Source organism: Myotis nattereri (assembly GCF_964212035.1).
Source record: "Myotis nattereri genome assembly, chromosome: 1".
NCBI lineage: Eukaryota > Metazoa > Chordata > Mammalia > Chiroptera > Vespertilionidae > Myotis > Myotis nattereri.
This window is the reverse complement of record NC_138075.1, coordinates 168,205,674-168,230,352: the sequence shown is the minus strand read 5'-3', so window position 1 is coordinate 168,230,352 and position 24,679 is coordinate 168,205,674. Positions and strand designations below refer to the sequence as shown.

Genomic DNA, 24,679 nt, shown 5'->3' with positions numbered 1-24,679 from the left:
ATTGCAGATAAGATCTTTTCATTTTCTTTAATAAGAAGTTCACCCACTGAATGGAATTTGCCAAAGTTTATGTTGCCATATCTGCAGACTATTCAGAAAGAAGACCAAAGCTTTGTATTTGGATATCAGGAGCCATTTGTTTTATGTTTTATTGTGCAATTTTATTAAAATCTTCATAGAAATCAAGAAGATAGTTTGACACTACATTTTTAAAATTAAAATACCTAAGAGTCAGCAGAATCATTATTTTTGTGTGAATGTTGTTGCTGTGACACATAACTTTACTGTGGGAAACATGAAATCTGAAAGAGTCAGCTCTACACTGTAAAGATTCTACTCATCTGTTATCAAAATTTCCTCCTTTAGTTTTTCCACAGCGCAGTTTATTTAAAACCTCAAAATCAGGGAAAATAGCTTTACTCAGTTTCATAGAGCTATCAGGGGAGCAATACAATAATGTATGTTTGTTCATGTGATATGCTGAAACCAGTTCCTCCACTGCTAGTTTCTAGTGAGCATTGGCATCTTTGGGGAGACACAAAAACTTCTGATTGATTTAGAATCTTCTGAGTGCTTTCACATTCCCTTTGTTACCACACCTAATTCCAAATTCTTCTCTGCATGTTGTGCAGCTAGCTGCTTTGGTTATTTGTATCCTTCTATCATAAGATAGCAGTCTGTTAGCCTTCTGTTTGGTTGATATCTGGGTCATGCTGGTATTAGTATTATAATCATTCTCATTTTTATCACCCGAACTCTTAGGAACACATGGTCACTGTAGTCACAATGTTAAAAATTAAATTAGCATCAGCTTGGTACCAAATACAGTCAATCTACAGGCAAAAGACTGTAAACAGTCATGATTACAATGGACTTAAGTTGCACACTTGAGTCTCAGAATGATGGATGATTCATTATTGTCAACAGCAAGGTACAATTGCCAACATAAGCATTCAGGGGGGAAAATAGTGACAGCCACTGCAGAAGGCAGATAACTTGTGTCATATCTATCTGCTACAAAAATAGTCAATGCCAGCCCCTATCTTTTTCTTAATATGTTTTTATTGATTTCAGAGAGGAAGGGAGGAGAGACAGAAACATCAATGATGAGAATCTGATTGGCTGCCTCCTGCATGCTCACCACCAGGAATTGAGCCCACAACATGGGCATGTGCCCTGACCTAGAATCGAACCATGGCCTCTTGGTTCATAGGTGGACACTCAACCACTGAGCCACACCCGCTGGGCCAGCCCCTATCTTTTAAGATGCTGTATGGATTTTGTACTTCCCCTGATTTTCTGTATCCATTGCCAAAACCTGGTTTCCCTTGACATCAGGCTTTCAGTGCTACATCCCAGGGAAACTGGGGCAGTTGTCCCCTAGTTCTTCCATCTGATCCTGCAGGGCATTTATGAGCATTCTCCTTCAATTCATCTGTTCAATTTTTTTGTACATGAAATTGAGGTTTGATCGTTAGTTTGTAGCCAGATAGACTTGTTTAGACTCACAGCTGAATCTGGTTAGGTGCTCTGTTTATTTTTATTTTAAATCGGAATCTTACTATCACCACAGTGCTATTTCCCAAAAATGTGTTCTGCTTGTTTTGGCTCATCTTTCCCTCTCTGACTATGCCATTCACTGTGTGGGTTGTTATTTTTCATTGTCAGCTCGTGGAGACTCAAGCTCAATTGTTGGATTATCTCAGGATTGACAGTCTTGCTAACTGCAGAAGATGAAATGTCCTTGTGGTAGTACAGAAGAAAGTGATTCACAAATACCCCTTCTGAGGCACCTACAAGAAGCTATGGTTCTCTAGTCTTCTGGTCTGTCTCAAATTCCAGAACTGGGAGATCTCTGCCCACCTATTCTACTCCTTCCTGGCCAACTTAAAGGCAACAGATCAGACCTATTCATGGGAACAAATGTAAGGAAGGAGGGCAGGAGGACTTGAGGTCCACAGATTCCTGTGAACCACAGATTCCTGCAAATTTAGTTTCTCCATTGCCTTCTCTTAAAGGTGCCACTGGTTTTCTCAGACACTCATCCAGATCTTTCCCATACAGAACGGTCCAGATCTTTCTTGTACAGAATGGTCCAGAACACCAGGCCTTCTAAACTCTGTCTTCTAGACCCTAACAGCCATTTGTTTGAAGATAATGTTTTATAGTGCTTTCCAAAACTTTAAAAATAATTTGTATTCCAATAGTCTCTAAAAAGAGAGGCAAAGGATAAGAATTAGAGGTAGACAAACTACTTTTTTCTAAGTTAAAAGATATTTTTAAATAAGCTGATAGTTGTTTTAAACACATTCATATCTTTCTTGTGAAAATTTGTGCATATGATGCCTATCTTTGGGTTCAAATTTAATAATAATTGCAGATAAAATATGGCAGGCCAGCAATTAAGGCAGCAATAAACAAAAACACATATATTTTAAAAGGCAGTCTTAAGCACTAAAGTTTGGACTTGGGCATGATTTATTGTGCTGGATAAATTCAGAAGAATTGATGAATGAAGTTAAATTATTAATTTGCACAAAGTGGGAGAGGACACCATCTAGAACTACATGTCATAAATATTAAAGCCATTCCCATCTTAAGGACTTATATGGGCAATAAGTTATGAGGGCCAGTATAGATCTAGGCTGGGTTAATCATAATTCTTTATAACCATAATTCACAATCACCTAATCTCCCACTGACCATTAGTTTAAGTAGTAAAGAAGTTAGCTGCTTAATGTGCAAGGTAAGAACTGGTTTCTTCCCTATCATCCTCTTAATTTTTGTTTGGGGAGCAAAAATAAAATTCCATCCTGCAGCCTTTATTTTAACTTGAAAAATCTTTGCTTTTGTTTTCATGCCGAAAATGAGAAATGCTTAGGTAGCAATGATCACAAAATCAACAAGCTTCTGAGGTCCAGAATTATGTAAACCTGATATTCATTCATTACAATGATTTTCAGCAACCTTTTTTTCAACTCTTATTTATCATAAAAATGTGATCATGTGGCATTAAAGAGGTGCATTACTTTCATGGTTCTTGCCACATATTATATTGCATTATTTTTATTTACATAAATATTTCTCAAACTAGATAGCCTATGCCTTTGATATGGAATATTTGGACTGGAACCCAGATTCTTTGTCTGCCAGAATCAAAGAATGAATCCACGGACAGAAAGTGGTATAGCAAAGGTGGAGATTTATTGAAGAACAAGTACAGACACCCACATGGGGAGAGAGAAAGAGTCCCACAGAATGGACTCCCATGTGAGGAGGGGGAAAGGGTCCCACTGAGTTCCTTTTCCCTATGGCTTATAAAGGCTGCAGATCCTGGTGCCTTGATATCCCCTCTGATTGGTCACTATTCCCTTAGAGTGGTTACTATAGTGACTCCTGGTCTCAAAGGTTGAACCTCAGATGGGACATGTGAGGTTCTCCCACCCCCCACACACACCCTTCCTTATTGTTTTCCTATTCCCTTTGGGCTTTCTTCCTCTCTTTCTGGATGAAGGGCTTCCTTCTCTTTATTTTGTAAATATAGACCTTTTGCTGTTCCCAGCTCACCCATTCTATGGAAATGTACCTGTTGCAGCTTTCCAGCTCCCCCATTCTATGAAAATATACCTTCTGCTGCTCTGCAGTCCTGTGCTTTCCTCCATGGTCCCCTTTATTTCCAAAATTTCTAAAATCTCCTAAACCTGTCCTATCTTACCCCTAATATTCCTGTTTCACCTTGAAGGCAAAAACACTGTATCTCAAATGTCCTTGCATTCCTATGGCAAATATCTCACAGAAATGTATCTTTAATGTAGTGGGGAAAAAGCATAAAAGATGACCTTGAGCTCAAATTCCAAATCTACCACTAATAATTGGTATGATTTTTTTATCAAGTTCCATTGCTGCACCTAAGAGTTAGATATCATAATATTAGCTCCACAGGGTTGTAAAGAACAAATACATTTATGTGTAAAGTGCATTTTTTAAGAGTGAAAAATGTTTATAAATGTTAGTTGCTATCATGAGGAAGACATGGATGACAGAGTGAGGATATTCCTTCTTCGGTAAGAGAAATCTTTTCTTACCCTTTTGTTTAAATGTCATCTTTCCACAATTGCTCCCAATGAATTTTTTTCATAAAAAAGGATAATCATTGATGTCTTTTTGTAGCTAAAGATTTTGAAGTGAGTTTTTAAGGAATTTGCTAAATTAAAGATTCGTATGCAAAAGAATGTGGATTCCTAATTAAAACCAAAGTCATTGGGATAACAGGTAGTGATGCAAGTAGTGAAAGTCTATTTGCTTATTGCCTTGGCGTTTGCAGTTATACAGGAGACCATGGCTTAATGAATTGTAAAGAAAAGTACCTTCAGCAATAAATCACTCTAGAGATGTTGAAACAGGGGCATACAGGACAAGAAGATTCTATAGCGGAAGAGAAATATGCCATAATCCATCACATGATGAGGAGCACAGGTGTAGATTTTGAAAATACTTTTCCCACCCTACAGTTTACTTGGCAAGAAAGGCAAATATTTGAAAATATAACATGGAATGTTTACAGTTCTTCACCTAAAAGATGGAAAATTACAGAAAACTAGGAGGTTAAAAGAGTGTTCGTGAACAAGAAATGGTCTCCAAAGGGTATCTATGTTTAATCAGTTAGGCACTGAAGATAAGGAACTTGAATAGTTGGGGTTTTCTTGTGAAACTGTTTCAGTTGCCAGAGTATTTGAGCAGGCTGTCCTGATTCCCCTCAATGAAAATTAAGTTTCCTTTTCTTTTAACCACATTAACACTTCAAGCTTCTTTTATGGTACTTGCTATAATATGTCTTGTGTCACAGAAATTACTGCTTGACCTATCTCCACCTACTGTTGAGTTGTAAACAGCTGGAGGGGAGGGGCCCACATTTACTCACATTCAGGATAATAATTGGTAGCAAGGGGTGATTTAAAAAATGATTATGGGAAAAATGGAACAAAACCTAGTCCCTAGCATTATGTCAGCAGTGAGAAATGTATCATAAGCTATTGGCATCTCAGCACTATGATGAGGATACAGGTGTTGAGCATCAGTAGCTACTGAGGTCCATCCATCACCACAGCATTCTAGTATATCTCCTTTGCGAACCAGAGATTGATAATATTGAGGTAGATGTCACTTTGGATTCTTTTCCTCACAAATGGGTCTGGAATATATTGACATGGAGCTTCCAAGTTCACTCTTGCCCTCTGGTTAGCCTGGCCTGAAGCACTCTGTTGGCACGGAAGCCCCTGATAAATAAATTAATGGCCCACAATTCAGCTACTTATCCAAACATGAGCTCCAGAGCTAAGACTAGTTGATAATGTTGAAGTAATATCCACCTAGGATTGAAAATTTTCTGCACCAAATCTTCAATTATGTATTCTGTTGAAAAGTGACTTTAGATTTTGTTGTGAGTTATTTTCTAGATAGTTTTAATTTAATGTTAAAAACCATCCAAAGGATAGTGATTGCATGTTTTAGTAGATAAAAAGGCCAGGAATATTTTTAAAAGCTAAAATAGTTGGGGTTACTATGCGGTATTTTATTGAGATTGCTACAGGCTATAATCATACTACTTTAATGGTTCTCTTTGTAAAAATGCATTCACAATGCTTCTTTAACGTTAGAATTACTAGACACATGTATATAATAGCAATGATCATGTTACCATACATTTAAGTAGAGCTCTACAGTTCACAAAGTAGTTGCAACAGTGTTAGAACAATTTGCTTATAGAAAAAGCAATATGTCCCAAACAGGAGAGGTCTCTTGAGGGTAATAAAGAAGCTGCAAGGGGATCCAGGATGTCTGAGTGGCTGTTCCAAACAGAAGAAAATAACAGCGAAGTAGGTTATTAGAGGGCGCTTCAAGGTCACTGCTATCTTTCTGTTACTGCAGGATTAGACCCAGCTAGCTAAAAACTGATATGAAAGTTGGTGATCAAGGGTTGCAGAATATGCCACCACAAAATTTGCCCCTCAGGCATATTGATTATTTTGAGCTGTAAAGCACTTGAAAAATAACAAAAGCAGCCCTAGCTGGTTTGGCTCAGTGGATAGTGTCAGCCTGCAGACTGAAGGGGCCCAGGTTCCATTCCGGTCAAGGCTTGTGGGATCGGTCGATCCCCAGTTGGGGGCGTGCAGGAGGCAGCCGATCAATGATTCTCTCTCATCATTGATGTTTCTATGTCTTTCTCCCTCTCCCTTCCTCTCTGAAATCAATAAAAAATGTATTTTTTTAAAAGAAAGAAAGAAAAATAACAAAAGCAGGAAGAAGCTTTCTCCGACTCCCCTTATTTGTCTAAAGATAAAAGAAACCCAGTTGTCATGCATTTCCTCCCTAGGAATTTCATCAACCAGGATAATGACTCTCACCAAAGAAGAAACCAGAAGTCGACACCACACTCAGACAAACTTTGGCACAAACTCTCACACTTCCCACCCATTTTTCTAACAGCCATTCTTTCCTGAAATCACTCACTCCCCCTTAGGAGGCCTGCTTCCCCACTCCCCACAACGTAGATGGTCTTTAATACTGAATTCTAAACACCCTCTTTGAGTTACTCATTTTTATCTGACTTATCTCCACATGAGATATACATGTTGATAAGTTTCTGTTTGTTTTCCTTTTAGTATAGAGGTCTCTGAAGGTTAGAGGGAAATTCTTTTTTTCTCTCCTACAATGAAAAGTGCAAAAGATCAAAAAAGAATGAAAGGATTGAGAGATAATCCTGTGGATATAAGTAATCAATCAATGTAGAAGAAACCTGCAAGTATTTTTCCCTATCTCATACCAACACTCCAAAAACCTGCTAGTTTTTATAATTATAACAAAACTCATGTATATCAAATTATCCCTAATTGTATTAATCATTTTTATTAAAATGCAATTTTATTCACAAATCGGTGTACATCAGCTATCAAGGTTTTCAACTTTCAAAATTGTCAAAAAGCTTATTCCCAGGACTTGAACGTCAACCATTCCAATGTAATAAGTTGGGGTAATATCTGGAATTTACATTTATAACATAAGACTCCCCTGGTAACTCTAATGGTATTAAATTTAACATCACATTTTGAGAAGCACTGAACCCTAGTACCTAACCTAGTCTCTAGTGTGCAGTTAGCTCCATGTGAGTTGTTGCATAGAATGATTTCTTCAGGGAAAATTATTTTATCTGTGTCAATATTTCTTGGTTTGGTTAGGGCTAGCCCCCAAGAAGAGATATGTTAAGTATCCACTGAGCAGTCAACTGATCAAAAAGATTTAGAACATATTTCTTGCAAAACTTTTTATTGAGTATCTAATGTTGGCCTGGTCTAAGAAAATATATTTAAAAGGCAGTAAACATATCAAATATTTATTTACACTTTATTCCTTTACTTGTATGTTTAGATATATTCTGATTTTTCCCCAGTATACAGTTTTACATGTTTTTCTAGTTTTGTGGATTTTTTCAAACCTGGATTATTTTTTATTATAATGAATTTATTACAGTAAAGGAATTTATTTTGCATATGATGCACTGCAGTGCTTTAATATTGGTTCTTTTAAAATAATCACCTGTCTCACTCTAATTTTTAAAATATTTTACATTTGCCATACTGATTTGAATTGTGGTCTTTGTAATTATATATGTAGTAATCATATATACAGTCTATATACAACAATTATATACCTTTAACAGGTTTGTACATTTTTTGGTCTACTCCACAGATTTTCTATTTGCTGACAATTTCCATGCTATTTTACTTTTCACTCTCTATCTGTAACTTTCAGCTTTATTGAGGTGTAAATTGCCAAAAAACTTGAATATACTAGTATATTTAGGTGTACAACTTGATGTTTTGATATACAAATATATTATGAAATTATCACCACAATGAAACTACTTATCACCTCACACAATTACCTTTTTTTGTCATTATACCACTTAATATCTACCCTCTTGGCAAATTTCAAGTACACAGTTCAGTATTGTTAACTCTACTCACTATACTCTACATTGAATCTACAAAATTTATTCATCTTGCCTAATTGAAACTTTGCATCTTTTGACTAATATCTCTCCATTTCCCCCCACCCCCCTAAAGACAGAGAAACAGCAATCATACTATTAATCCCCAGAGGGAAAGTAGGGGAGGGTGGGGGTAAGGGGAAGAGATCAACCAAAGGACTTGTATGCATGCATATAAGCCAAACCAATGGACATGGACAACAGGGGGATGAGAGCATGAGTTGCGGGCGGGGGAGATTAGGGGTTAATTGAGGGATGAGGACAGATTTGTAATACCTTAACCAATAAGGAAATTAAAATAAAATAAAACCAGAATATAGTTTCAAAAAAAAAAAAAGAAAGATGAAATACACTAAGTGGACAGATTATTATGGCCACCCCATCAGTACTTCATTGACACTTCCAAAAATACTGAATATTGAAAACTTCCTAAGCAAATACTCTCAAGGTTTTATTATTGTTATTATTTGCATAACCAATTCACTGTATTGTACTGATGGGGTGGTCATACCAATCTGGCCACTCAGTGTATATTCTATTATGTATTTCCTTTATCCATCTACCCATTAGTAGACATTTAGGTTGTTTTCATATCTTGGCTCTTGTGAATAGTGTTGTGATGAATATAGGAGTGCAGATATCTCTTTGAGATACTGAATTCATTTCCTTTGGGTATATTCCCAGCACTGGGATTGTTGGATCATTTGGTAGTTCTATTTTTAATTTGTTGAGTAATCTCCATAACAATAGCACAATTTGCATTCCCTCCAATAATGTGCAAAGGTTCCCTTTTCTCCACATTTTCACCAATACTGATGTTTTTTTAATAATAGCCACTCTGACAGATGTAAAATGATACCTCATTGTAATTTCATTGGCATTTATTTCCCTGATGTTGAGTATCTTTTTGTATATCTATGACCTTTTGTATGTCTTCTTTAACTAATGTATTTTTTTTCCTTTTTAAATACAGGTATTTAGTTTTTTTGCTATTTAGTTTTAGGTGTTCCTTATATATTTTGGATATTAAATTCTTTTCCGATTTAGGGTTTGCAATTTTCCCCCATTCCATAGCTTGCTTTTTTACTCTGTTTAGTATTTCATTTGCTGTGCAGAAGGTTTTTAACTTGATGTAATCTCATTGGTTTACTTTTGCTTTTGTTGCCTGTGATTTTGGTTGCGTCGTATTCAAAAATCACTGTTCAGACCAATGTCAAGACCATTTTTCTATGTTCCCTATGTATTCTTCTAGGGGTTTTATGGTTTCAAGTCTTTAAGTTTTTAATCACTTTTGAGTTGATTTCTGTACATGATGTGAAATATGGGTTCAATTTAATTCTTCTGCATGTGGGATATCCAGTTTTCCCAACACCATTTATTGAAGAAGCATTTCTTTTCCCATTGTATGTCCTTGGCAAATTTGTAGAAGATCAGTTGAACATTAAAGCATTAATCTATTTCTGAGATCTCTATTTTGGTCCCTTAATCTCTATGTCTGTTTTATGTCAACACTATTAGTATAGTGTTTTGATTTCTGTAGTTTTGTAACATATTTTGAAATCAGGTATCATTATGCCTCCAGCTTTGTTCTTCTTGTTCAGATTGCTTTGGTTATTTTGGACCTTTTGTGGTTACACATGCATTTTAGAATTTTCTTTTTCTACTTCTTTAAGAAATACCATTGAATTCTGATAGGGATGGCATTGAATTTGTAGATCACTATGCACTGGGTGAACATTTTAACAGTATTAATTGTTTCAAGCTATGAATACAAAATGTCTTTCCATTTACACGTCTTCTTTAGTTTCCTTCATCACTGTTTTGTAATTTTCGGGTTAAAAATCTTTTACCTCTTGATTAGGTGTCTTCCTAAATGCTTTATTCTTTTTAATGCTCTCATAAATGGGATTTTTTTCAAATTTCCTTTTTGTATAGTTCATTGTTTACATATAGAAATGCTATTGATTTTTGTATGTTGCAACTTTACTGGATTTATTCGTTTTAACTTTTTTCGTTTATTCCTTAGCATTTTCTACATGTATGATCATGTCACATGCAAATAGAGATAATTCCACTTTCTCCTTTCTTATTTGGATCCTCCTCTTTCTTACCCAATTGTCCTGGCTAGCACTTGCATGACTATTTTGAATAGCAGTAGTGGCAGGGGCTTCCTTGCCTTGTACCTTTACAGATCTGGAGCCAAGTCCACAGTGGGACAGGGCTGCTTATGGGACTCCAGGACCACAGTTGTCAGCCAACAAGGGGCCTGCCTTCTCAAAGTATTCTTCCCCAGTCCTGGACTCCACCAGGGTTTCACAACTTGGACCCCAAGGCTCATAAGGGCACTTGTATTCATGAATTGCTGTCATATTGTTGTTTCTGTGCGGGACTAAATCTGGGGATCTCCTAATCCCCTGTCTTGCTGACATCACTTCAACTATCTGTATTTATATTTATTTTGATTTTTTCCTAATCAGATATGCCAGGAAATTACTTCCCTTTCAAGAAACAAATGGATTTATTTATATAATTATTCTGTTTATTTAATGAGTTTATTAATTTTTATATTTATGTATAATAATTTTCTAAATAAACTTTAAGATTAGGGAAGGAGAGGGGTCAGGGAGAGATTAAAGAATTTATATGCATGGACATAGACAATAGTGTGGTGAAGGTCTGTGGGTGGCAGGAAGGTGGTGGTGGTGGTATAGGGTGGAGGGGATCAATGGGGGGAAAGGGGGGGCATCTGCAATACTTCCAACAATAAAGATAGTTTTGTTTGTTTTTTAAAGAGAGAGATTTTTTTACATTTTATAAATTTACAACCCAGGCAATGAGTGATTACTGAGAGAAAAATATATCAGCACTAAAAGATATTATAAACAAACCAGAATAAAGTTGTGCTTCCTAAATGATGATAGAGAAGGTTGCATAATTATTTTTTTCTCATTGCAATGCCCACCTAGGGGCTTTCTTCTAAATCCAGCTGCAAGACTGTTATAAACCATTCTCTGCAAAGGATTAATTTAGGACATAGGAAAAGAAATATATCTTGCCAGCAGGGCAGTGTTGATTATTTCTCTTTAATGTAAGTTGTACATGCAGCATTCATTTAGAATATAGGTCACTTGCAAGGAGATGATCCCCATATTTGGTGTGAGCAAACCCTACTTGGCTTAGAAACCTAATAACCCAAAGAAGCCAAGATCTCTTGTAACAGCTCTAAAAGCATAACTTCCAGGGTCACCAGAGAAACAGGCCCAATTACAAGAACTGCTGCATTCCAAGCAGCTCAAAGACATGGCTTCCTTTCATGTGTTTATTGTTCTCCCTGTCCAGGTGACACTTACTACACAGAGGTCATTTTACTAGAAGCTGTGTTACCTGGGAAACATAGTTAACATTCGAATTGTATCAGCTTCCAGGAGAACAGAGCTATAAATTAACCAAAAGCCAAATTCTCATTCCGAATAGGTGCTTAGAAATATGGGACCTATTATTTTTTGAACAATTAAATAAATACTAATGCAATTTTTTGTCCTGTCTTTATAACTTAGTATTCCTACCTTAAATCCTGTTTTCTTCTTTTGTTCTCCATGTTTTTACAGGTAAAATATGGAAACTATGCTTTTGTGTGGGATGCAGCTGTATTGGAGTATGTGGCTATCAATGACCCAGATTGCTCCTTTTATACCATTGGGAACACTGTTGCTGATCGGGGATATGGAATTGCATTGCAGCATGGCAGTCCTTACCGGGATGTTTTCTCACAAAGGTAAGGTTTGTGTGTGTTCTAAATAAAAAGAGAGGAAATATAGAAAAAGAAAGTTCACTTGGTTATCCTATTTAGTTTATTGTATTTTGTTTCCTTTATTTGAAAAAACATAATAAATAGCAACAAAAAAGGTAGTTATATGACATTTCATTTCCTAAAACATGTACTAAAGTATTGTTTTTCTCATAAAAAGGGGAAAATATCACTGCACATAACTGGTTTTAATCTCAAAAAATAAATAAATATATATATGTCTAAACCAGGGGTCTTCAAACTTTTTAAACAGGGGGCCAGTTCACTGTCCCTCAGACCGTTGGAGGGCCGGACTATAGTTTAAAAAAAAAACTATGAACAAATTCCTATGCACACAGCGGTGGCAAAAACACCTGGTGGGCCCTAGTGTAAGGACCCCTGGTCTAAGCGACCATTACAACCAGATGACCGGCCAATAGCTATAATGCACACTAACCACCAGGGGGCAGCAGCAGGGGGCAGACGATCAGTACAGGAGCTGCCCCCTAGTGGTCAGTGCACACCCACAGCCAATCTCCTGCAGCTGGACAACCAACCGTGGTCCCTCCCCCCAGCCATCCAGCCCCCATCAGGACTGGGCAAGATGGCCTTATGGGCCCTGATCGTCGGCCTAGCCAAGGAACCCCAACCATGCATGAATTTGTGCACCAGGCCTCTAGTTGTTATATAAAAGAAAGTACCGTTTTAATATTTTTTTAGAATTTAATTGATCAATTTAGTGTGTGTGAATTTTTACAGACTGTCATAGTTAGCAAAATTGATTTATTTCTAAGAACACCATATAATGACATAAATTTCAGGACCAAGTTAAAGTTCTGATATACTAAAGCACATAATGACAGGGATATTTCCATCTGAATTTATAAAATAATATTACAGTCCATCACTTTATGTCAAAAAGTATGAGGCTTCTTCATGCAATTAAGAAAACAGGTTAATAAAAAATTACACCCATCCCTTGGAAATGGAGAGCATTATGCTAAGTGAAACAAGCCAGTTGGAGAAAGATAAATATCACATGATCTCACTCATATGTGGGATATAATGATCAACATAATTTGATGAACAAAAATAAATCCAGAGACAAATGGCAGAGGAGATGGGGAGGTTAGAGAGCAACCAAATGACTTGTATTCATGCATATTAGCATAACAATGGACACAGACTCTGGGGAGGGGGGGCTTTGCCTGGGGTGGGAATGGCTTGGGGGGAGGGTCAATCAGGAAAAAGGGAGACATATGTAAAACTTTAGACAATAAATTAAAAGAAAACTATTGTGGAAGGTAAATGTGCAAAAATTAAAAATGAATTATAATGCATTGCAAAATTTTAAGTGAGTTGTTTATATATCATCAAATAAGGGCATTCCTTTATTTTGGGAAGCTACATTCTTCTGGAGCTTTATAAAGAGTGCTCCCTTAAAAAAAATTATACCCATCCTTAAATCAGAATTTTCTATTATATGTTGTTTAGTAAAGAAGATTTTGAATGTATATGTAATATTAACTATATATATATATATATATATATATATATATATATATATATATATATGAGAGAGACTTGGGCCTGAAAGATCACTGCATTCCGTTCTCTCAGCTACAAACAAGCTTGGACCTAAGAGAGAATGGTAATATCTTTCAGGTAGAGGTATAATCCATTGGCACTGATAGTGCACCTTGTTTATATTCTAGTATCCTTCTACATATTTTCTAAAAGCAAATGCCAGACCAAGAGGGCAGTTCCAGGTAGTATTAATGCCTCAAATTTGAAACTATTTGAGTTATATTCCTCCAAATTTTAGGATAACGAAAAGCTAGGTGTTTTGTGTTATAAAAAATAAGTCTGAATTATGTTATATGTCTTCCACTTGCTAACAAAAAATCTAGGCCTCCTTTTCGGAAAAATAGGAAGTTAGAGGAACTTTAAGGTCCTGTGTTAATCAGCTTTTCTGTGTAGTAAACCACCCCACGTATCAGTGAACTGAAAGATGTTATTTCTCAGCTATGAAACATAAGGGCTGCAACTGGTAAGTTGTGCTGTACGTTGTGGGTCTGCTCTCTGCAGCTTCTTATTCCAGGGCCCAGGCTGGAGAAGCAGCCCTATCTGGGGCACACTGCTTCATTGCAAGAGCAATTGAAAGGAGGCTGATAGAGACCTGCGGTGCCCCTCGTGCTTCTTGCGTGGATGTGGCATATGTCACATCTGCCAACAGACCACTAACTGAAAAGTCTCAAGCCCAAGGCCAAAAATCACTGGGATGGATACATGTACCCCACAGAAAGGGAAGATGGGAATAAATAACTATGAACAATAATATACTCTACCAGTGGTCCATTCTGGTTCTTAAAAATTCTAACTATAAGACAAAAATGAAATATACATAAATTGTAAAGTAAAATGTTAAGATATAGATAATAATTAATCAATCTAAATACATTTATTGATTAGTAGATTCTAAGAGGAAACAATTGGAAAATCAGTTATATCTTAGGGAATTTATCTGCAAGATATTTGCAGTCCAGTTGGAAATGAGACCCATGCATATAACACAATGACACTTACTTATACTCAGTATTGGTATTGCTTATTATGTTGTGTTAAATTGTGTAGTTTGAGATATTGAAAGATGGGACTATCATAGAAAATAGTTAATCAAAGGAAGTTCTTCAGAGAAGGCAAGCCTTGAACTTGACCTTGAAGGGTTAGTAGAGAATACTTAGGCTGAACAGAAAAAAAAAAGATAATACTTGGAGAAACAAGACGATGAAGAAGAAGAAGAAGAAGAAGAAGAAGAAGAAGAAGAAGAAGAAGAAGAAGGAGGAGGAGGAGGAGGAGGAGGAGGAGGAGGAGGAGGAGGAGGAAGAAGGAGGAGGAGGAGGAGGAGAAGGAGGAGAAGGAGGAGGAGGAAGTGGAAGGGGGAGGGGGAGGGGAGGGGAGGGGGAGGGGGAGGAGGAGGGAGGAAGAAGGAAGAAGAAAAAAGAAAGAAGAAAGAAGAAAGAAGAAAGAAGAAAGAAGAAGAAGAAGAAGAAGAAGAAGAAGAAGAAGAAGAAGAAGAAGAAGAAGAAGAAGAAGAAAGAAGAAGAAGAAGACAACAGAATGTGTTGGGGACCAATAAGGACATCAAGTTAATCTGAAAGGAAATTTGAAGTTTAGAATTCATATTGTAGGTCACAAATAGCTACAAGAACCTATGTCTAGTTCTGGAGCCCAGAAGTAAGCTGAGGAAGATGGCATTTAAGGGAAGTTTGATAAGAAGGATGTATTCAAATTGGCATATATAAGAACAAATCCAAAGATGAGATAACAGGCCTGTTCTACACTGGAAATGAGGAGGAAGAACAAATAGAACAGATGCTTCTAAACAATGAAGCACACATTATTTTCGTGTATTTAGAACTGAGGATGGAAAGCATAATAGAATGAAAGGTGATGCCAATGTCTGACAGTGTAAGACCACAGAAAGGTTTAGTGGATCCTAACATGAACCAGGTGGTAGCAAAAAAGAAAAAATCCCTTAATTGTGGTTAATGGCTTTTTATTCACTACAAATATGTGGGGGTTTTTTCCAGACCCAATTATTTGGTCTTTTATGCAAAAAAAATAAAAAAGTGAAGCCAATAAAATCAATATACAAACATAATAGCAATTAAAGAAATGTTCAATAAATTACATCAAGTGTTCCACCTATTATTATCCCTGTGGTGGTTGACCTAACAGAGATTTTAATTCTGAGCAAATGTACTCCAGGAAAATGCTGAAAAATAATATGAATCGTTAGGCATTATTTTTCCTTTGTTTGATTTGCATTTATGGATGTGGACAATTTAAATTATTCCTTTCTGTGTAGTTCCTTGCTAATGACACTCTATGTCTTGGTTCCCTGTACATGTGGAAAAAGAGAGAGCCAGGAAAGAAATTTCTGGCAATCATGGATGTGCCAAGTCATCTCTTTCACTCATGTGCCACCTTAATCTATCACCCAAACTCTTCCTGAGTTCAGAAAATATCTGCCTTCATTCCCTTTTGCTATAACCATTTTAAAAAAGAGATCTTTTAAAATAACTGATTTAAAAAATTACAAAGACCATCAAATTTAACCATTGCAGTACAATCTAGAAATTATTATAAACAGCTACAATTAACCAGCTTATTCTGGGCCATTAATTAAATTAGATTGCTGGTTGCTGTTGTGATTATTTTCTATGAAAATAACAGTATTCAGGATGATTTTAAATGTTTTTATTGATTTTTACATAGAAAGGAAAGGAGAGAGAGAGAGAGAGAGAGAGAGAGAGAGAGAGAGAGAGAGAGAGAGAAAGAAACATCAATGAGAGAAACACATCGATCAGCTGCCTTTGGCATGCCCCCTACTTGGGATTGAACTCACAACCCGGACATGTGCCCTGACTGGGAATGGAACCCAGGATCTCTTGAGCCATCAGACAATGCTCAATTCACTGAGCCACACTGGCTGGGCTTCAGGATGGTTTTTAAAAACTTTTTTAAAATTCTCACCTGAGGACATATTTATTTATTTTAGAGTGAGAGCGAGAGCGAGAGAGAGGGGGAGAAACATCAAATGGTTGCCTACTGGGGATTGAATCCAAAACTTAAGTATGTGCCATGAACGGACTTGACCTTTTGTTGCACAGGATGACACTCCAACCAACGGATCCACCCAGCCAGAACCAGGGTGATTTTCAGATCATTATTTCTCAGGTGGCTGTTGCCTGTACCACAACTTAAACTATATCAAAGTAACTTAATATTAATAAATATTAATATCTAAAATAAATATATAGCTATATAGTAACTACACTTATTCTCTGTTCTCTGCCCAGTATCTTATGTGCTTATATATTTTAATGACACTTTAAAACAATGATATGAAATTTGTTGTACATTTGTTTCCTACACACTTGCCTATTAGTGCACAACTATGATACAACCAACTACACACACTGAGTGAATGGGCCTGAGCTTTGGCAAGCATCGGGCAAGCATCGGGTTAAGCGATAGTGATACACTTACTTAGACTTGTGTATCTAAATGGACATGCACAGAAATAATGTTTTTAAGGACCAGAAAATGCTATAATATATATAACCATAGATTTGTATAGCAGAGTTTTGTTTCCTTGGTCTGAATAAATCCTAGGTAACTTGGCAGTAGAAGTTAAAGTATTTATACATCTCATTAGATGGGTCAGAGTACTTGTGCAGTGGGTAATGTTTGCAATTTTCTGACACAACTTGTTCATCAAGTGTTTGGGTTTTTTTAAAATATTTACTTTTTTTTTTTTTTACAGAGAGGAAGGGAGAGAGATAAAGAGCTAGAAACATCAATGAGAGAGAAACATTGATCAGCTGCCTCCTGCACACCACCTACTGGGGATGTGCCCGCAACCAAGGTACATGCTCTTGACTGGAATCGAACCAGGGACCTTTCAGTCAGCAGGCCAACGCTCTATCCACTGAGCCAAACCAGTTTCGGCCAAGTGTTGTTTTTTATATTTTAGTTGCAGTTGACATGAAACTAAATATCATATTGTACAACATAGTGATTAGACATTTATATACCTTAGGAAGTTATCATCCCTATAAGTCTAGTAACCACCTGGCACCATATATAGTTATTATGATATTATTGACTATATTCCATATGCAACACTTTATATCCCTGTGACTATTTTTATAGCTTGAAATTTGCACTTCTTAAGCCCTTTCTCCTTTTTTGCCCATCCCTCCAAATCTCCTCCCATCTGGCAGCCATCAGTTTGCTCTCTGTAACTATGTTAGTTTCTATTTTGTGTTCATTTATTTTGTTCGTTTAGGTTCCATATATAAGTGAAATTATATAGTATTTGTCTTTCTCTGTCTGACTTTTTCACTTAGAATAGTACCCCCTCTATGTTCAACCATATTGTTGCAAATGGTAAGATGTTGTTCTTTTTATGGCGAAGTAATATTCAAGGGTATGTATTACATCTTTATCCATTCATCTATCCATGAGACCTTAGGTTGGCTATTATAAATAATTCTGCAATGAATATAGGGGGGCATATATTCTTTGGAATTCATATTTTAGATTTCTTTGGATAGACACCTAGAAATAGAATTGCTGGGTCATATGGTAGTTCTATTTTTTTTGAGGAACCATCATACTATATCCATAGTGGCTGAACCAATTTACAACCCAACCAACAGTGCATGAACATTCTGTTTTGCCCACATTCTCACCAATATTTGTTGTTTGTTGATTTATTGATAATAGCCATTCTGACAGATATGAGGTAATATCTCAGTGTGGTTTAGATTTATATTTCCCTAATGATTGGTGGTGTTGAGTATATTCTCATGTGTCTGTCTAATTATGTCCTCTGCTCATTTTTTAATCAGATAGTTTATTTGATGTTGAGCTATATAAGTTCTTTATATATTTTGAATATTAACCCCTTATCAAATATGTCATTTGCTAATATCTTCTCCAATTCAGTAGGTTGTCTCCTTGATTTGTTGATCGTTTCCTTTGCTGTGCAAAAGCTTTTTAGTTTCATGTAGTCAGTCCCATTTGTTTATTTTTGCTTTTGTTATTTTTGCCCTAGGAGATATATCCAAAAAAATATTACTAAGGCCAATGTCAAAGAGTATATTGTCTGTTATTTTTTCTAGCGTTCTTAAGGTTTCAGGTCTTACATTTAAGTCTTCAATCCATTTTGAGTTTATTTTTTGTATATGGTGTAAGAAGGTGGCCTAATTTCATTTTTTTTTTCATGTACTGGTATCTGTCCAGTTTTCCCATCTTTTATTGAAGAGACTGTGTTTACCCCATTGTATATAATTTCCGCCTTGGTTGTAGATTAGTTGACCTTATAGTTATGGGTTTATTTCTGGTCTCTCTATTCTGTTCCGTTGATCTATATGTCTGTTTTTTACCAGTATGTACTGTTTTGATTACCATAGCCTTATATAGTTTGGTACCTCCAACATTGTTCTTCTTTCTCAAGATTGCTGTGACTGTTTAGGGTGTTTTGTGGTTTCATAGGATTATTTTTTCTAGTTCCCTGAAAAATGCCATTGGTATTTTGATAGGGTTTGTATGGAATCCGCAGATTGCTTTGGGTAGTGTGGACATTTTAACAATGCTCTCATTCTTCCTATTCACGAGCACAGTATATCTCTCCATTGATTTCTCTTTTCTTCAGTTTCTTTCTTCAACATCTTAAAGTTTTCTGAGTGCAGGTATTTTACCTCAATTCATCAAATGTTTTATGTAGCCCTTATCTTATGATAGTTCTTAGTATAAAAATGCTATTTCATCAAAAGTTTCCTTAAATACATTTAAGAAGAGAAGATAACTAAATTAGTCAGAGTAAAATTATTATTCTGTTGATAACATTGACTTCACTGTTGATCTTGTAATCTTAGCTATTCATAAGGCTAAAAAGGTTACAAAAAATATTTCTTGAGCTTTTAGTGTGAGCTCACCTCTGTTCTCAGATTTTAGTGGGTGTCAAGGAATAATTAATTCATGGGTCTAATTTTATACTTCATCTATAAGAGTCTCTTTTTGCCTATTGGCTTTTATTCCTAAACTTTGGGAATAGAACCACCTAGTGGCACAGAAACAAGGACATTTTTCAAACCTCACAGAGAATGATTTTGTTGGATTCATGATAGTGACACAGATGCATAAACAATATATCAACCTAATCACTGAGTTACAAAATTTTTAAATAGATTGTAAGTCTCTTTTTATTGAAGATGAAACTAGCCCAAAGGAGTAAATGACTTGCTCAGAACCACACAAAAAACGGGAAAAATGTCAAGATTCCTAATTTTATGTTGTTTTCTAGTCATCATATACTCTGTCTCCCTTTGTCTTCCTCTTAAAAGCATATACGAATACTATCAAACATACTACATCATGCTTTCTGTGTGTCAGACTCTGTTGGTTTTTTTTTTATTTTTAATTTTATTTTTCCCATCATCATTTATCCCCTCTGTGCCCTCTTCCCCTTCCACCCATCACCTTCCACCCCAACAATCACCATACTTTTGTCCATGTCCATGTCCATGAGTTCTCTCTCTCTCTCTCTCTCTCTCTCTCTCTCTCTCTCTCTCTCTCTCTTAATTTTTTGCTCAATCCCTCCATCCTCTGCACCCCACACCCTCGAGCTGTCTGCCTGCTCTCTATCTATGAGTCTGTCTCTATTTTGCTTGGTAATTCAGTTTGTTCATTAAATTCCACATATGAGTGAAATCATATGGCACTTGTCTTTGACTAGCCAATTCACTTAGCATAATGTTCTCTAGTTCCATCCATGCTGTGGCAAAGAGTAAAATTTTCTTCCTTTTTACTGCAGAGTAGTATTCTATTGTGTAAATGTACTCAGCTACTGATGGACACTTCAGCTTCTTTCAAATCTTGGCTATTGTAAATAATGCTGCATATATCCTTTTGAATTAGTGTCTTGGGCTTGTTCAGATAAATTCCCAGAAGAGGAATCACTGGGTTTTAAGGCAGTTCCACTTTTAATTTTTTGAGGTGACTCCATACTGATTTCCACAGTGGCTGTACCAGTCTGTACTCCAAGCTGCAGTGCATGAGGGTTCCCTTTTCTCCACATCCTCACCAACACTTGTTTGTTGATTTATTGATAATAGCCATTCTGACAAGTGTGAGGTGCTTCTCTGAAGAGGACATACCAATGGCTAATAGACATTTGAAAGGATGCTCAACATCACTAATCATCAGAGAATTGCAGACTCTGAGTTCTTAAATGTAGCAAACTATAATATAAGTACTGTTATTATCCACATTTTCTAGATGCAGAAATTAAAACATAATGAGATCAAGTAATTTGTCCAATTTCACAAAGCTATTGAGCAGTAGCACTAAGATTCAAATCCTGTCTGGCTCCAAAAATTAATTGATAAGCAGTGTTTCAAAGAGGTGTTCTCTCTCTCTCTCTCTCTCTCCCTCTCCCTCTCAAAAAAGAATTAATAACAATCCTTGATTTATTATCTATTTTCATTATTCAAAAAGTAGCCATAAGTGGCTATTTTATTTGCTTAATTAGTTTTAAATTACTTGGAAATAGTCTACTTTTCCTCGTGCCCTGTTAACTCTTAGAATATCTAATGTTTACTTTGTATTTTTACTTGCATTCAAAACAGAACATTAGATCTCTTTACCTCCCCCTATTTGAATTCTTCTTACAATTTACCTCTTGGGTCCGCCTCATGTTGACAACTCCTTGAGTAAAGGCATGTATTTGTTTATCCTCAGGGCTACCTTCATGCTCGCATAGAGTGAGTATTCAGTAAATATTTGATGAATGAATTAAAAAATCTACCTAACTCTTTAGTCAAAGATTATTATATTTACTTATAATCAAATAAATTAAATACCAAACTTTGTGCCCACTTAATATTTTAAAAGTCTTCTATTTTCTCTTATCATAACTTTTTTTATTTCTTGCTTTCTTCAATTTTCATACAGTCAGTAATAAAAACTGACAGGAAAAGAAAACAAATGTATCACACATCTACCTTTCTTCCCAGCTCCCTGCTGTAATAAGTTTTATACTTTTATTCTCACAAGGAAGGTGGAAAATAATTTTTTAACTTGAAAGCATAGAACCATAATCTTTTTATCCCCCAACCAGAATGAGATACTTTACAAGTGCTTCTTTCCCTTTTCAGTAAGAGAAAAAAATCAGCCTCCTCTAATGGCCCAGTTAACAGCTCCAAAATCAATTAACATAAGAAAATCAAAGAAAACAGTCATGGTGTATTTGAAAGAACAATAAGAAGGAACAACTTGACAGGAGAGAATATTGACAGGGGATGTAGGTAGAGGCACTAAAATTGAATGTGTTATACCAGAGTCTTGATAGCTACTATTTATTAATCACCTACTACACTAAACACTTTATATATTTCATATAATGTTTGCCATTATATGGCAAACTGAGACTCAGAGTTAACTACATTACCAGGGTCACAGCTAATGAAAAAGGGAGCTAGTACTCAAACCCACGTTGGAGCTCATGGCCTCACTCTGGACCCCACACTAGCTCTGTGGGGCTCTGAGAAGATTATCTGGACAGAGCTGCATTTCAGGAGTCCAAGGTTTTGGGTTAGACACAGAGAGAGCTTAACTGAGGTAAGCCATTTGCACGGCTGTTGTAATACTCCCGCTGTGAAGCAGTGAGAATATTCTCAATGAAAATGAGAGAAAAGATTAGGAAAAAACATACGTTTGAAGAGGACTTGGCAGGACTTAGTAGAAACCAGGGGAGTGCATATAGTCCAGGAACCTGCAAGGGCAAGGATGTCAGATTCAAATGGCCACAAATAGTTCCCTCTTTTCTTTCAACTCTATTATTTTTCTTTCTGAGTCATCTGCTACAACCTTTGCATCAGCTCAATTTTATCTCCAGGGAAAACCAACTGGAAAGAAATTTCTAGGAAAACAATGATTATTTTAAAATAGCAATGTGATTATTCACTACCCAGTAGATATTTATTTCAAACAATCTTCCAATTTTTGCTTCATTGTTGCTCAAATTACATTCACAAATCCCTAGTAGTATTGTTCTTCTCTCTCACACATCAAATAGTATTATTTTTAAATTATATGTGCATATATGTATATAGGTATATATATGTGTGTGTGTATATATATATACATATATATATATACATATATATATATATATATATATATATATATATATATATATTAGGGGCCCGGTTCACGAAATTCGTGCACTGGGTGGGGGGGGGGGCGGCGGGGGAGAGTGTCCCTCAGCCCAGCCTGCCCCCTCTCACATACTGGGAGCCCTCAGGCGTTGACCCCCATCACCCTCTGATGGCCTGATCGGCCCCTTGCCCAGGCCTGACGCCTCTGCCAGAGGTGTCAGGCTTGGACAGGGGACCCCCATCTCCCCCCAATCACTGGCTCTGGCCCCCGCCCAGGCCTGAGGCCTCTGGCCCAGGAATCATGCCTGGGCAGGGGACCCCCATCTCCCTCTGATCGCTTGCTCCACTCCCCGCCCAAGCCTGACGCCTCTGACCCAGGCTTCAGGCCTGGGCAAGGGGGCCATCATATCCCCCCAATCCCCGGCTCCGCCCCCCACCCAGGCCTGATGCCTCGGCCAGAGGAGTTGACCCTCATCACCCTCCGATCACCAATCACCAGATCGGCCCCTTGACCAGGCCTGAGGCCTCCGGAAGAGGTGTCAGGCCTGGGCAGGGGACCCCCAGTTCCCCGCGGTTGCAGGCTCCGCCCCTGCCCAGGCCTAACACCTCTGGCCTAGGCTTCCGGACCAGGCAGCGGGGACCTGCAGTGGCAGTGGGGGGCGCCGCGATCATGGGTCTCGCTTTAGGCCCAGGCAAGGGACCCCTAGCTCCTGGGACTGCCAGCTTCGACCATGCCCAGCTCCCATCGCTGGCTCCACCCCTACTTCCTGCTATCACTGGCCAGGGCGGCAAAGGTGCCTGATTCTCCGATCATGGCTGGGGGGCAGGGCAAAGGCGGCCCCAGGGCCGCCTTTGCCCTGCCCCCCAGCTCTTAGCTCCCCCCTGGGTTTCCGATCACTGTCAGTGGCAGGGGGCTTCTTCCTGCTTTCCCTTTCGCCTCCCTGCATTGTGCCTACATATGCAAATTAGCCACCATCTTGTTGGCAGTTAACTGTCAATCTTAGTTGGCAGTTAATTTGCATATAGCCCTATTAGCCAATGAAAACGGTATCGCCATACGCCAATTACCATTTTTCTCTTTTATTAGTGTAGATATATATATATATATATATATATATATATGTATATATATATATATATATTTGTGTGTACACATATGTAGTATATATACTAGTAGTATATATACTACTAAAACCAATTGGTTTATCTCATCCACATTTTCTGTTCTAGATCACAAAAACAAGATAGTTTAAATGGGCATGTTTATAAAAAGCAAGAAAGGAAAATGTTTCAGGAATCACAAAACAAAAGATAGAGGACATTGAAAGTTCACTTTCAAAGTGAAATGGGAGTAGAATAAAGTAATAATATATATTTATGTACATCTTTTTATTTAAAATAGTGATATATATTTTAACCTATAAAGAATTAAAGGAAATTAATTTCTTATCTATATATATAAAAAGCTAATATGCAAAGTATCCCCTCGGGGGTTCGACCAGCAGACCAGGAGTTCGATTGCTCGCTATGACCACCAGGAGTTGGCACGGAATGAAGGAAGGCCCCAGCCAGCAGCCTGCAGCCAGGGAAGGAAGGCCCAGCTGGCAGCCAGAAGGCCCCAATCAGCCCTGATCGCTGGCCAGGTCTGGGGACCCTACCCATGCACAAATTTTGTACACTGGGACTCTAGTATATAATATACAGGTTGAGGCAAAACTAGGCTTATAGTTGTGAGTATGCAAAAAACAGTTTTTATATTATTATTTATTATTGTATTATTTTCACTAGAGGCCCAGTGCATGAAATTCGTGCACATGAAATTCGATCCCCAGGCCTAACTTGGCAATCGAACATTCCTCTCATAATCCGGGACCACTGGCTCCTAACTGCTCACCTGCCTGCCTGCCTGATCGCCCCTAACTGCCCCCCCTGCTGGTCTGGTCACCCCCAACTTCCCCCCTGCCATCCTAGTTGCCCCCATCTGCCCCCCCCCCCGCTGGCCTGGTCGCCCCTAACTGCCCCCCCAACCGGCCTGGTTGCCCTTTACTGCCCCCCCTGCCAGCCTGATTGCCCCCAAGTGCCCTGCCTAGCCGGCCTAGTCGCCCTAACTGC

General features: G+C 37.5%; 1 protein-coding gene across 1 annotated transcript in view; it reads left to right on the top strand.

The window, feature by feature from the left end:
* GRID2 (glutamate ionotropic receptor delta type subunit 2) overlaps window positions 1-24,679 on the top strand; it is a 1,380,265-nt gene that overhangs the window by 1,224,157 nt on the left and 131,429 nt on the right. Inside the window, exon 14 of the mRNA XM_081109363.1 lies at window positions 11,656-11,822. Coding sequence (XP_080965489.1) covers window positions 11,656-11,822 — 167 coding nt within the window. The remainder of the gene's footprint in view (window positions 1-11,655; window positions 11,823-24,679) is intronic.